Source organism: Dipodomys ordii, unplaced genomic scaffold, assembly GCF_000151885.1.
Source record: "Dipodomys ordii isolate 6190 unplaced genomic scaffold, Dord_2.0 Scaffold17, whole genome shotgun sequence".
Classification (NCBI taxonomy): Eukaryota; Metazoa; Chordata; class Mammalia; order Rodentia; family Heteromyidae; genus Dipodomys; species Dipodomys ordii.
In genome coordinates, this window is record NW_012267233.1 from 2,108,698 (window position 1) to 2,124,789 (window position 16,092).

The 16,092-nt window shown below is 33.0% G+C and overlaps 1 protein-coding gene across 3 annotated transcripts in view; it reads left to right on the forward strand.

Moving 5' to 3' along the window:
* Csmd3 (CUB and Sushi multiple domains 3) overlaps window positions 1-16,092 on the forward strand; it is a 929,488-nt gene that overhangs the window by 395,209 nt on the left and 518,187 nt on the right. For all 3 annotated transcript variants that reach the window (XM_013012565.1, XM_013012564.1, XM_013012566.1), the window contains one exon: window positions 6,073-6,197. In XM_013012565.1, the coding sequence (XP_012868019.1) occupies window positions 6,073-6,197 (125 nt within the window). The remainder of the gene's footprint in view (window positions 1-6,072; window positions 6,198-16,092) is intronic.

Below are 16,092 nucleotides of genomic sequence, written 5' to 3' on the forward strand. Positions count from 1 at the left end.
AGGCATAGGTGTGTTTTGGGGATCAGAGATAGTGATCATATTTTTCCACTTGTTCATGAACTCAGAATTGGTCATGTGGGGCATCATAACAATGTGCCTAACAGAGCATTGATGCTTTGTCTTCAATCATAGCAGTTTTAACCATCTGTCTTTTTCCTTACTGGAATCCAAGATGGGAGAGAAGCAACTACAGGACAGAGAATGGCTCGGGGTAAAGGACACAGACATAGAACAAAGCCAGGGATTGCAAGCTTCTAGTACTTTTCCTTATAGAGATCTGCAGGTCCATGTGAGGAGCCACTGTTTTTTTCAGTAAGCGCAGCTTCTGATTACCTGTTACATATTTGCATGTTCCCATCCATTCAGAGTGTTTCTTTTTATTTATTTATTTATTTATTTTTATTCTTAGTGTAAAGGTGATATACAGAGGGATTACAGTTACATAAATTCTGTATGGATATTCTTAGGAAAGTATTACAAAGGCTCAATAGCTATGTGCATATGACACTAACAAATGATGTTTATCATTGTGCGTAGTTTTTATAACCTAGTCAACCAAACTGTCTGTGGGATCCTCAAGAGAGACTAATCTTCAGAAAGCTTCAGTTTATAAAGGACACAGGGTATTCTGAAAACAAGTTTATTAATATGAAATTTCTTCAACTTATGAGTAATTAGCTTAAAGTTTTCATCTTTCTAATAGCTTCAAACAAAAGACAGACTATTTAAGAGTGAAAGAATAATGGAAAACACAAGTAATGAGAAAGAGGCAAGCATAGAGTCCAGGTGGAAAATGGCCATCTATAAGAGTTCATTGCTTTGGAAGAAGAAATGTGAATTTATATTAGCAAAGAATCTTACTCCTGTATTTAGATTTTCAACAGCATGTTAATAACTTAAATGATAAAGAAAACTAAAATGGTTTTTGCAAAAAAAAAAAAAAGGTGAATGAAATTGAGAACATCTTATTGGGCAAGACAAACCAAGCACATTAAACCAACTTCTATGTGGAAACTAGAACTAAAAAGCATTCACACACATGGACATGTTCAGGAGTATAAAGATCTATACACAGTATTATTTATTTAATCATACAACATAAGACAAGCTAAGACATTACACCGGAAAAGAAGTGAGAACGCAAAAAGATAGAGAAGGTTATCTGTGGCACATTGCAAGTACGTATGAGAGTAACATGGAAGAACTCAGCAAAAGTTGATCATCAGTTCAAGAAAGGGAGAGAAGACAAATAGACTCTGAGTGGTGAGGACTAGCAGAAGGAGGTGTGCCAGGCAGGAGAAAAAGGAAGATTTCATACTGTCAAAATAAGGCCATTCAAAACTACAAAAAGAGAACAAGGAAACCTGTCAGGGACATTATTTCTTTGAGTAAAAGGTACATGTGTCTGATGAAGGGGTAAAATTGATTACAATACAACATACATGTTTTCCTAGAACTAAAAAGCTGTCCTACACATGGACATGTTCAGGAGTATAAAGATCCGTATACAGTATACGGTATTATTTATTTAATCATACAACATGAGTCAAACTAAGACATTCCTCAGGAAAATAATCCTACCTTCTCTTATCACTGGTGTAAGGCAATAAAGTAAAGAAAATGGTTTGAAAATGTCACACTATTCAAATGTCTACAGTAATTATAAAGCTCATAAATAAATTTAAAGCACATAAAACATAAAATTTCTTCATTTATAATTTCATTTTAGTAAAAGCATAAGCTTAGAACTTCAAAAGTGTGATTACTCCATTTTTAAATTGCTAGCTTAAATTAATTAATGAATTATTTAATTTTCAAAAATATTGAGTAGATCATTGAGATAATTTTTATTGTAGTTCATTTCTGCAAGTTTAGATTTTGTCTTTTCAATAAAGAAATATTCTACATGTAGTTTAATTTATATATCATATATTTGCCTAGATACTTCCTAGTTGTTTAGTGATAAATTGAAATGCATTTTTATTAGTGCTTACTTTCTCCATATAATAAAAAAAATGTGGAATTTTAAGTAAAAAATAGTTGAATGAAAATATTAAATGATAGAAACATTCTTTTGTCTTCTGCTCTAGATTACTTGCTCCTTTATTTCTCATCTGTCTTTTAGTATTTGATCACATGTTGTTATTTGGCTTCAACTAAAATTATATGTTCAGTATCTTGGGTCAAGATAGGTGAATATTTATATATCTTGGAAAATCTCTTATTCTTTTCCACTGACAACTTCAATTATAATAGGATGCTTTTGTGATAATAAGCATCATTTTTTAAAAGACAATGTCACTTAAACATGGAAAAGGGTCAACATTTGTTTCCAAATAACATCATTACATATCATATTCTTGATGCTATGATCTTTTAAATTAATATGTTCAATCATTTGTTTTGAAATGTTCTATCAGACTAACTATTCTAACAAAATAGGTTTAATTTAGCTGGACAGAAAAGACATCTCTTCAGCAATGATGGAGAAATTACAGTGGGCATAGCTTGACTTTCTTTGTTATTTCACTGTAACAATATTATATATATATATATACATATATATATATACTTTTTTAATGAAACTCAAATCTTAGAATGTTCATAGAACATAATTCATTTCTTTCCAAAAATCCACTGAATCTCAGTCTACTGAGGTTTGCTTATTCTAATGATTTTCTACATTTTAATGCCATTTGTATTCTATGTTATTTATACAATAATATATATGGATATATTAGTGTGTATGTTTATTCATATTTATGATTTGCTAAACTATAGTCATGATCCTGGCTGGAGATGTTTGAAGATGACAAAAATAAAGTTTTCCTTTAATAATGGAGGCAATGATTTCCACAACAAAAAATGCGTGATTAGAAATATAATTTTAAAGCCTGACATGTACATTTGTCACCTTTGCTACTCAGAAGACTGGAATCTGAAAGATTAAAATTTCAAGCAAGCTCCAATACAAAATAAAATTTCTTCCACAAGATTTTGGAAAACAAATATGACAATGAAATTTTAAAGTCAAATACAACAAAATTGAGAAACACAAGTGAGTTTAAAAATCAGGAACCCTGAGAGTCAGAGTTTGATTTTTTTATACATTGATTGAGGGAAATAATTGAGACTCTGATATGTGTTAGACATTGTGCCTATAATGATTGATTTTTGCTCAGATTATTGCATGCAAGCTAGCTATGGCATATAGATATTGTTCTTCACTTTGATAGAGGGCAGAATTAAGATTTAGAAGCCTGCTCTGACTCAATGATATCAAGTGTTAGCCAGAACTCTTCTTCAATCTGAATGTAAAATAATACACCTAGTGTTTTCCTAAAGGGAAATCATCATTGATTCTGAATGGGCAGCCTGCAGGAGTTTCAGAGACTATGACAAGGTGTCTTTGGCATAGCAGCAGAGCAGTTTTGTATTTGTTATTGTCTTTGGCATAGCAGCAGAGCAGTTTTGTATTTGTTATTATGAAAACGTCTGTCTCTAGATAATATAAATTAATTTGCTGTATCCCAAAGAAACAAGCTAAAACTCCTATCACTTAAACATGGTACCATTAATTCCTTTTTAAATGAAAAGTCTCATTCAAACTACAATACCACACCCATCTGGGACAAAAGCAGTGACCTCTAGAGATTTTCAATTTATTAAGTTAATGAAAATGGCAAAACCAGGCCCTATTACTAGGTCTTCTTCCTTTCCTCCCTCCCTCCCTCCTCCCTTCCTTCCTTCCTTCTTTCTTCTTTCTTTCTCTCACCTGCCCTCCCTCTCTCTCCCCTCTTTTCTTCTTTCTTTCTTTCCTTCTTTTCTTTCTTACTTTCTTTCTTTCTTTCTTGCTTGCTTATTTTTTCTTTCTTTCTCTCTTTCTTTCCTTTATTTATTTTCTTTTATCTTTCTCCTTCCTTCCTTTCCTTCCTTGCTTCCTTCCTTCCATCCTTCCTTTCCTTCCTTCCTCCCTTCCTTCCTTCCTTCCTTCCTCCCTTCCTTCCTTCCTTCCTTCCTTCCTTCCTTCCTTCTCTTTCCCACTCTCTCACTGTCTTATCATCATTTGTGTTTAACTATTTCCTAGTTCAAATGATCATAATGTCTCCTCTATGAAATTGGAGATTACTGCAATAGCTTACTAACTTGCACTACCAGCTCCTAGTTTTGCATCTTCAAACTATATTCCTCACTCTGAAATCATTAGGATCATTTTAAAACATAGCATAACAAAATATTATTGATGTGATACATAGCCCAATCTATACCTACTGCCCAGTTTTCTTTAAAAGAGGTCAAAATCCTACAGAGTTGTAGTCAGTATGGAAAGAAGCTGAAGCCTGATTGCTTGAGCTATTGTGAGGCATCTCTCCTTCATTCATACTTCTCTAGCCACATTATTTTTCTTGCTGTTGCTGGAAAATAACATATATGTCAGGTGAGGTGCTCCTGGATGATAAGATTTAAATAGCTTTAAGAAAATATCCTGAACCAAGAATATTTTGTCTAATCTCAGACATATGAATGCATTTGAATTTATTAGGCTATTTTAGATGAGTAAGCAATATAACTGTAAGGAAGATTTCAAGTAAAGGAGTTTCTTTTTTAATTTTATTGTCAAGGTAGTATACAGAGGATTTTCTTAATTGGAGCTGTTTTTTTTGTTTTTTTGTTTTTTTTTGTTAACTGGATGTGAATTAAAGATGGATTGCCTGGAATCAAGAGTGAAAACATACATAGAAGAATAGAATATTATAACAAATGAAAAACAATAGTGGTTAGGGTCTTAAAAGTGCTAAGTAAAAGTGAGAAATACTGAATTATGAATTTTGAAATGCAGCAGAATTTACTTGAAAGAATGAATATGAAATGCAGCAAAACAACTAAGCTCATGAAATGACAATTCTTTGTCTTTATTCCCCTTCTCAGTAAATAGTAACTATATTTTTCCACTTGTAAGCTAGTTGTAGTAAAATCCTTGGGTTTTTCTTGACAGATAAAACTCTAAGTATTTTCATGTGTGTCCTGATGCTTTGAAGTATATGTATCTTGCAAAATGATTAAATCTAGCTAAGAATGTAAGCACTTCCTCACATAGTTATTTTGACTTGTACTTTTTTTTAATTGGTTGTGGGGCTGGGCGCTGTCCCTCAGCTCCTCAGCTCAAAACTAGCACTCTACCACTTGATCCACAGCACTACTTCCAGTTTTCTGGTGGTTTATTGGAGATAAGAGTCTCATGAACTTTCCTGCCCAAGCTGGTTTTGAACCCCATCCTCAGACCTTAGCCTCCTGACTAGCTAGGATTACAAGTCGGAGCCACCAGTGTCAGATTTGTTATCTTCCTTACATTTCACATTAACCCGGCGGGGGTTGGGGGCAGGGATGTGTAGTCTGTAGTTTGTTTCAGAGCAGCATGCCCTGATCACCTTTGATAATTAGAATGATTCTGATACTAAATTTGTAAACTTCATGTTAAAAGGAAGGAATAAAAATTACAATGAGTTAAATTTATTCTAAATCTAATTTAATTTTTTTAGTTGCAAATAACTAAAAAACATAGCAGGAATTTCTTAGAGAAATTTGAAGACATAAGTATGGATTTGCTCTGAATATCTATTTATTTAGAGAATCATTGTGGATATTTAGACACACCTACACTTGCCAATTTATACTAGACATGTGCTTGATATATGGTATGGGCCCAAGAACTAGAAATTGGATCAAGATGTACATTTTTCTCAAATTTACCACCTATTGAGGATGGTAAACTCAATTATTTTTCTGCAGTTTCTTCAACAAATTGTGAAATATCAAAGATGCTTAGCCAGATAACTTTAAAGTTCTTATCAATAAGTCTTATCAGTAAATTCATTTATTGGTATACATTAAATGCATCTGTTTTTAGCTTTATGGTACATTAGTTTAAATTCTATATGGATATTTTGTTTTCCTGGTTACATCACTATTTGGACTATTACCGGTACATATGATGCCTGAGTATTACCCTATATATTTCTATATATCCTATATATTTCTAATCGTAGTTTTCAATTCTTTGTTCATTCTTAGCCTTGGATCAACTGTTCAGTTCTCTTGTGATGAAGATTATGTCCTACAGGGGGCAAAAAGCATCACTTGCCAACGAATAGCTGAAGTTTTTGCTGCTTGGAGTGATCACAGGCCCGTATGTAAAGGTAAAAGATGATTTGTAATACAAAAAAGTCTCTTTGAACATACTATAATAGTTTCAAGCTTGTCTCAATGAACATAAATTGCAATTGAATATCTAAGTTTAAGTAACCAATAAATCATCTATCTAGTTGTTTAAAAAATATTTGTTGAATATTTATAAAATGTTGTGTCATTGTGACAATCTAGTAATTAATCAACAGTGGATGGACATACAAATTTTGCATTATAAGACATTGGAAATTTTCTTGGCTTTCATTTATATAGATTGTTACTTGAGTAGTTCATGGCAGTGATATGATAATTAACAGAGACATGTCAGTAAGTGCTCTGTCTTTATTGCTAGTAATTATAGACTGTTTTCATATAGGTGCATATAAAATGATTATGTTTAGATAGATATTTATAATATGTTAACATACATAGAAAATACCACCTGAAGAATATACTGACTTAGAATTGTATTAGCTATAGAGAAAACTATTGAGAAAGAAAGTGAGCTCTTACATTTTGGGGAAGAACGAAAAGAGAAACCCAACTTTGATTTTCATTCTGTTTGTTTGTTTGTTTTTTAGTGAGAGTCCAAGTATTAAAATATGTTGACAGGTGCTGGTGGCTCATGCCTGTAATCCTAGCTACTCAGGCTAAGATCTGAGGATCATGGTTCAAAGCCAGCTTGGCACGAAAGTCTTTGTGACTCTTATCTCCAATAAACCACAAGAAAACTGAAAGTGGTGCTGTCACTCAAGTGGTAGAGTGCTAGACTTGAGCTGAAGAGCTGAGGGACAGCGCCCAGGCCCAGAGTTCAAGCCCCACAACCAACCAAAAATAAAAAAAAGTTCACTCCATTTGCTATTAATTCCAGCATGGATTGCACAGTGAGATATCTGATTGCAAAGCATGGTTCTTTCTTGTAGTTTCAATTTCATAAACTTTAGGTATTTATACATTAATTTGCAAATATCATTAGAAATAAATAAAAACATTGTCAAAAACTAAGCCTTTGATGTTATATTGAACCCAATAGCAAAGACTACTAGTTTCTACCAGGAGAATAAAAAACCACTTCTCAAATTTAAATCTCACTAACCAATTTGTGACAAAGTATAGAAATAAGTTTGACTTCATTGAGACAAGTTTGAATATAATTAAATAATGCAATTATTCCCTTGGCTTCTATACTGTTGCACTCTTTTCCCACCTTCTGACTGCCTCTTTACCATCTGGTGCACTTGCTCATTTTCCTCTTCTTTAAACTGTATTGCCAACAAAGAAATCCCAGTCTTCCTCCTCTTTCTAGCTCCCACTCCCACTGAATGTCTTCAAATAAAAATGTTTCCATATGAACTAAAAGGAGCCTTTCCCTTTAAAACTTCATGGAGTTTCACTTAAAAATGAGCCCACTGACATTCCCAGTTATGTGCCTGTTGTGCTGCTGGTTATTTTGAATAATGGCCTTTTTGTGTTGTTGTTATGTGTCAGTTCTCAAGCTGCCTTTAGCTCCTGTCTCATAGGGAGGGTTTTTAGAGTCACCACACTCTGTTCAGTATTCTCAGAGTGGGGATGATGTCAGTGGAAGAGAAAAAGGCAGGTATAAGAACTACTACCAAGAGGGAAAAGCAAAGTATTTTAGGATTAACTGAATATAGAAGTAGGAAGTGACAAGGAGGAGGGAAAAGATGATGTCAAGTATCTTTGAGTGAAAGAAAAAAATCTCTTGTGCTGGTAATGAATGTGAAGGAAGGGAGAACCAAGCTATGTGGGAAGTGAGCTCAGTTACTACAACTTTGTCATTCTTGGCACCATTTCCAAAATGTACTATATTCCAGGCATGAAGCTAACCACTACGTGTACCAGGTCTCTTTTAATCATCAAAACAATCCCAGGGAAATATGGTTATCTTTGTTTCCTTTGAAGAAAAGAAGAACTTACAGCATAGAGCAATCTGACCACTTTCTGAAAGCAAATAGCGAGAAAATGGCAAAGACTTTCTTTATAAAAAGCTTTTTTCATAAGCTGGGAAGAAGAAGCCAGGCTTCAATTAGAAGGAATAGAGAAACAAATAAATTAGCAGGAACAGAATACATCACCCACTTGGAAATGGCAACACAGAGTGATAAATTCTAAAATCTAATAAATGTTTCTGGCCACGTGTAGGTGTCTATTCATTATAATTCTCTTTTTTTTTAAAAAAAGGCTTATAAAAAGGCACAGAATATGCTAACATTAAAAAGAATCCTAAAATGGTGATGATGAAAAGATCAGAGTCATTAGAGGAAAGACATTAAACTAAAAGTTGCATACTTTGTATAAATAATGGTGGAGCTAGATTGCACACTAGGTTTAAATCTTAAAATGGTAAACAAGAGAAAAACTTTGAAAAATTGACATATCAAAAATAAAACAAGAAAGAAAGAAAAGAAGATAACTCTATGAAATTCAAATATATGAAAACACAAAGAATGCAAACATTTTCCTGGGTTTGAAGCATAAAGAAGCTTTGATTTTCTTTATCAAATGATCATTGAGTACTCTGTTTCCTAGGAATTACTCTTGCAAATGTTCTGGCAGTAAATAGATCACTGCCTCTGAACACTGAATTCTTATGGTGTTCTTCAGTTGAAATAAAATGGTAGGTATAAGAGCCTCTTCTTGCATTCCAAATCATGTGTTCCAAGTGCCCTACTTCAGTGTTACATAAATTAAAGTATGAGTTTTTGGTCACAGAAGAGAATATGGAAAGAAATGATATACACATGGACAGGAGAATGTTAACATGGAACTTTCACTCAAGAAGTTAGAGCTAGATAACAGTATGTGATATATGTGTGTGTGTGTGTGTGTGTATAATTTGAAATTGAAACTATAAACCATTTTTATTCAAGATTCAAATTTTGACAAAAAGAACAAATCATTCCTTTTTTTTTTTTTTTTTGGTCCGGTTGTGGGGCCTGAACTCTGGGCCTGGGCACTGTCCCTCAGCTCTTCAGCTCAAGGCTAGAGCTCTCCCACTTGAGCCACAGCGCCACTTCCGGCTTTTTTTCTTTTTGCTTATGTGGTGCTGAGGAATTGAACCCAGGGCCTCAGGCATGCAAGGCAAGCGCTCTGCCACTGAGCCAACTTCCCAGCCCACAAATCATTCTTAAGACTGTAAATAGTTCAAAGGCAGAAATAATGTATCGTGTTATTTAGTTTTCATCAAGCCTACAACACAAAGAGCAGCTCTGAACTGAGTTCATTTTCAAGAAATATTAGTTGAATATTAATGTGTAGTTGTTTTTCTTTGATTTCCAGATAGATGATTGTGTCATGTATATCTGTTATCTATGCTCATTCAATAGTCATTAGCAAATAGGCATAAAAATTGTATGATTGAGATTCATGATTCATATATTATAACGATTCCCTGTAAATTTACATCATTTTAGCAGGTATTAATCATGTCTACATAGCTTTATTTGCTTATTGCTTGCAAGGCACATATGTGTGTGGCTTATAAAATATTTTTTGCTGCTAAAAATTACTATCTATGGTGCTGGAAACAGTGGTGGAGAGAACATGCTGAAATAGTAATTGAAGTTTGAAAATGACTATCCACTGTGAATCTGAACAAAGAATAGTTTTCATGTCTCATGGGTGCTTGGGCAGAATAAATATACTTTCTACCAGAGACAGCATAAATAGCAGTATCAGTACACTGCACCTTTGAGAGATTATTAATATAGCTCTGTCTGTGTATTGCATGGCTGAGCAATCAAGAAATGATGATTTTTAAAGGGACCAAAAGTTCACATAATTAAGAATTAAAGGTAAAGAGAAATTTTGAAATTACTATGAATGATTTTATACAAACTCAACTGCTAATGTTATTCCTTAAATTGAATATGTATATGAATACTTAGTTTACTGTGATAAAAACAACTGTGATAAAAAACAACTGTTCCTCTGTTGAAAATGCAGTACATGTCTGTAAGCTGGAGCTTCTGCTAGTGAGCAGTTGACTTCTGCTAGTAAGCAGTTGAGTGAAATTTAGCATGTTTGTTTTAGAATGGTTAGGGAAATTGCATTCTGGTGGTAGACTTGATTATCATATTAATTTGGGAGGATTTAGGAATTATGATAGCAAACAGAAGATCATTTTTGCATACACGTAGGTATAACCATCTGAATATCCAAATTAGGAAGAATATTTTCATTCTTGGAGATGGCCAGAACTTAGAAGTAATTTTGTGTATTTCAGCAAAGAAAGTAGAATTTATAAATCATTCCATGTACAGTGAACATACCATGAGAAATAATGTCATGTGAACTTCCCGTTGGGGAATGAGGTGGGATAGGGATATTCTCTGTAAAATAATGAGAGATCTAGAGTGAGATAATATAAAATTTGACATTATATTCCTCCTTTGTCTCAAGATGTACTCAAACCTCACCATTTCTGCTGTCAGCAAGTTCCTATACCACTATTAAAATTATTTCATATCTTCCCATTTAATTTGTAATTTACCCTAAACATGCCTTACAGATTAATCCCCTCAATATAGCAGTTCCATTATTTCTGAAAAATGTTCTAAGATACCATGTTGTTCCCACATTCTGTATCACAATGAAAGGAAAATGAAAAACATTTCAGATTATTTCTGTCCAAATCTGTACTTTTCTAATAAAGTAAATTACTGTATTTTCAATGATATTTTATCTACATAGAGTATTATGTCAGTACTAAATAGTAAGAAGATAAAAATGGAGATGGAGATGGAGTGAGACAATCAGTCTTAGAAGTTGTTTTGATCTCAAAGCTATTTCTCAGGAGCAGTCTTTTAATTTCCAGAATAATCCACAAATGATTTCCACTAAATTTGCTCCTTAATTTTTTATCACTAGTTCGTTTCAACATCTAAGTTCTGTCTAAAATCACCTTTTAGATTTTTACCTGCCCCTTAATAATAAACCCAGTTAACTACATTCTTGCTACCTCTCAAAAAAATCGGATATGAACTCCAAAAGTTCCTTTCTGTTTCACTTATCATTTACCATCTTCTAACTAGTTGTTTTATATTTGCTGTCTTTATAGCACCAGTGAGAATTTCTCTTTGTCAAGGTTCACTAATTACGCAATGGGGAGAACACATACTTCTTCGACAAAAACTACCCAAGAAAGTGAAAAATAATCAAAACATTTAAAGAATTTGAATTTTGAATGTACACAGTTCAACTTTTGACAGGCATGGGTATCAGTCCTTGTGACCTAATTGTACACCTTGTCTTGGAGTCAATAAAAGTATAAGTAAAATATAATTATGTTTTTATATAAAAAATTAAAATAGTTTACACTATTTATATTTCTTAGCCAAATCAAAGACCCATATGCTCAGGGTCATAAATTCCTAAACAAGATTTATCAAAATCTTTGAGGATATTTAAACTATCAGAAAGTTTTACATATATAATGTTTCATTTTATTTTATTCATATATTTATAATATTTAGCCTATTGATTATTATACTCATTTTATACATAAAATTGATCATGAATAATCATTTAAATATTATGCTAAGATTTAATTAGATATAACAGACATGCTAAGAAGATAGCAATGTGATCTTTGCAAGCAAAGAAAGTCACTCTGGCAAAATGCTTCCTGTGATGCAAAAGCAATTAGAGCATTATGCCCAAGAGCAAACCAGAACCTGCTGAAACTTGTCAGCCAGAAATGTACATACCAGGTGTTTTTCTGTAGCTGCTGTTGATGTCTTCTTAGTTCCATCAAGTAATGTTACAGATGAAATGATGCATAATAAAGATGATATTAGCAATAAATAGAGTGACATATGGTGAGGAAGATAGGCAGATGGTGCAGATATAGAAGTTTATCGCACATTTGTTTTTCTTGGTGGTCATTTTTATTTTCCCTAAAAGCAATGGTTCTAAATTTTTATTATGTAATCTAAATTAACAAATAAATCATACTGTTTTCTCTATAGAAATTAATGTATTTTAATAAAATGTTATTCACATAGTATTTGAAGGAAATTCAAGGGATATATTGATACACACCTTACTTGTAGAAAATAAATGATCTCAAATTCAAAACTACCCACACAATTAAAAATTTTGCATTTAAATGGTGCTTTTCCTGGATGTAATTGGTCTGAAATCTATTCCTCACTGTACTCCTAGCTAATACAGCAGTAGCAAGATATAAAAACCATAAGCAAAATAATTGTTTGGCTTTGTATAGAAAAGGAATGAGTCAACAAGGAAAAGAAGATTCTATGTTCAACTCCGATACTTTTTGAGTGTGTGTGTGTGTGTGATTTCAGGAAGTACATAATGCTAGCTCCAGGTCTCAGAAGGAAATTCTAAGTATTCTCAAGGAGCATTTTTTCTTTCTGGAATGTTAGAGGACATGTTGCTGTTATTTTTATTTTCATGTTCTTTTATAGTTTTTTAATTAAGTTACTTTATTGTTACTATACAGGTGATATACAGAGGGATTGCAATTGCATAATTCAGATAATGGGTACAGTCACTTTTTTAAAATGTCTTCTCTTCCCTCATTCCTTCCCAGTCCTCCCCTCTGGTCTCCTCCTACAATTGTATAGTTTCATCAATGTCCAGAAAGCTCCATTGCTGAACTTTGTCACCCTTTCCCCTCTCCTTCTGTGTCCTCCCCCATCCTCCCAAAGATATACAATGTGAATGCACAATACATAAGGTAAAAAAGACAGAATCATCAAAAGCTAAAAAGTGAAAAATATTTTGTTTCCATATTTTGGGGTTCATTTCAGTATGTATATTATTTTAGATAACTAGGAAGAGGGAGTTAGGCATTGTACCTTTATGTTTCTCTTCTAAGACTATCCTCTTTTGGTCTCACTCTGTGGGAGTATGTTGAATCCTGTATAATTTGTCATAGCAGAGTGCATTTTAGATCTAATTTCTGCCTGTCAGAGAGAGCATACACCAGTTGTCTCTCTGAGCTTGGTTTACCTGACTTCACATGATTTGTTCCATCCATTTCCCTGCAAATGACATTATTTTATTCTTTCTAATGGTTGTGTAAAATTCCACTGTGTATAAGTACTACATTTTTTTGATCCAAATCTTGGCTATTGAGAATAGTGTGATAATGAACATAAGCTCAGTATTTGCTGGCCCATAAGCTCAGTATTTGCTCTGTACATAGAGAAAATAATAATTTTAAATGTTTTAGAAACCATTGCTAACAAAAATGCTATTGTTTCCTCTAGAATTATATTTTTTAAGATAAATGTTACATTTAGTGTCTAAATGCTTATTGGTAATCAAACCACATCAAAGTTATTTAGGTTCTACTGACCTCTTATATCATATCTCTCATGAAATATATAAATTCATATGAGAGTAAAGATTGTTTGCATGCATTTCATTTCTATTAACACACTTCTAATATGTTGCTTTTGAATACATATCTTTAGAAATACAATGTAATTACTGATGTACTTTAAACTAATTGTTATTTTGAGAATTATTAAATGATAAAATACTTTACTACCTAAAAAAACAGTGAATAAAAGGTCAAGGAGATTTGGAAACCAGAAAGTTAAGAGTAAAACAACTTCCAACATTCAAAAAAAGGCCTCAGTATTTGAAATTTAATAATGGCAATGTCAACTATATTAGGACCAATAACAGCAAACAAAGAAAATGAAAAGAAATAGTAACTCATGATGATAATTGTAATTGAAGTAGATTTCATATACATAAATACCATGATGACACACACTTAAAACTGTTAAAAAGAAGAGCTATAAGGAACTTGAGCAAACAGTAATATGGACATAGAGAGAGTGAATTTGAGCAAAATGCATCATGAATTTGTACATAAGTATTGCAATGCACTTATTTGTCCAGTTAATTTTTGTTAATAAAATTTGAAAAAATACTCTCATTATCAATGTATGAATGAGCTTAATTGAACAACTAAGGTCTGAAAAATATGAAATATAATATTGTAATGCAAGGATGAGATGAAACTAATAAAGTAATTGTAGGTATTCTTTTTTTTAGTTGAAGCCATTGATGTAGAAAGACATTTGAATGAATTCTTAAAATAAAATCTATGAATCTATGAAATTTACCAAACTATCTCTGTGCTATAGATATTCAGATCTATTGGACAGAAAAATCTGTGAGTAAAAGCAATGCCACAGATGGGTGTCATGAACTGTATGGAAGTCTCCCAAATATTAAAAATAAGAATCAGCAATTTCATTACTGGGTGTAAGATGCAAAAGAAATTTAACCAGTATGCCAAGGGGATAACTTTATTGCCATAGTTATTGCTGCATTGTTTGTAGTATTCAAGGTATGGATTCTAGCTATGTGTCCATTAACAAATGGATGAAAAATTGTGTTACATATATATAACAAAATGCTATTAGCCTTAAAAAGAAGGAAATTGTCTTTTTTTTTAAACCAGACCTGGGGATTGAACTGAGGGCCTAAGCAATTGTCCCTGAGCTTCTTTTGCTCAAGGCTAGCACTCCACCACTTGAGCCACAGCACCACTTCTGGTTTTTTTTGTGTTTATGCAGTACTGAGGAATCGAACCCCGGGCTTCATGAATCCTAGGAAAGCACTCTACCACTAAGCCACATTCTCATCCCAGAAACTCATTTTTCACAACATAATTGACCCTGGAGGAAATTCTATTAAATAAAACATGTCAGGCCCAAAAAGACAAATCATGGTTATATATAAAACATAAAAATAATGAATATCTACAAATAGAGAATAAAATAGTGATTGTTAAGGTCTTGGAGTTGGAAAGGAGGGTAGTGACAAATTGGTCAAAGGGTATGAGGGACAGAGTGGGTTCTTGAAGTCCTTAATAGACAATATTTAAGAATACTATGCTCTATATTTAAGTCTGCTGAGAGATTTGATATGAAATTTGCTCACCAAAGTAAAAAAAAAGCCAAGTGATTGAATTTAGAGTAATCTCAACTAGTTTAATTTAATCTTTCCACAACTTAGCCATGAATCAGGTATCCTATATTGTGTATAAATTTTCTTTGTTAATTGTGCCTTAAAGGCTGGAAGTTGTTTAGAAATAAATGTCATGCAATGAAGTACAAAAGAAAGGCAAAGAATAATCTGACAGAGGAAATAGTGAGTATTCATTTGGGGAACAATTGTAATAATTAGAATAAATCCCAGTATGCCATTAAGTAGTGGTAAGAGAAAGAGGATTAGAAGAGACATTATGTAAGGACTCGCTGAAGGAAGTAGAGCCTGTAAAGGAGACCAGAGAAGGAGCAGCTAAAACAGGAGCAAGACCAAGAAAGACAAATTTTGCTGTGCCATCACAGAAAAAGATCTATTTCCGGAGATAGGGACAACATTGTTAAATGCTGCAAAATGATCAAGAAAATAACCCATTGAATTTCACACCCCAGTGGTCCCCAGTACATTTGCCAGAACAAGACAAGAAAGACTTAGGTTAGTAGACAGAGGACATTGCAATTAGGGAAATATTGATTGTAAGATGGGAGAGGCTCATAATGAAGACAAATATAGAGAGCTTACGGGGAGAGACCTGAGACAGAGATGACAATAGAGTCTATAGGAAGATAACAGTCCTGAGACCGGGAGACTTTGGTACCTAGAATTGAGAGGCTAATGTTGGCCTTGCCTAGGAATTGGTGCTTCCTCTTTTCTGAAGTGGTGATTGTAGAAGGAATTATTCAACATATAAGTGATATTTAGCTGGCAAGCAGAAAAGTCACCATTTTCTTGTGATAGACACCTTCCCTCCCACATTTCCTTTTCTGTGTGTAGCAAATTAGGCGAATTTAGTCAAGGAGAAGTTTTGTAATGAAGGGTGAATAGAACTGAAAATAAAATTGGTACAAA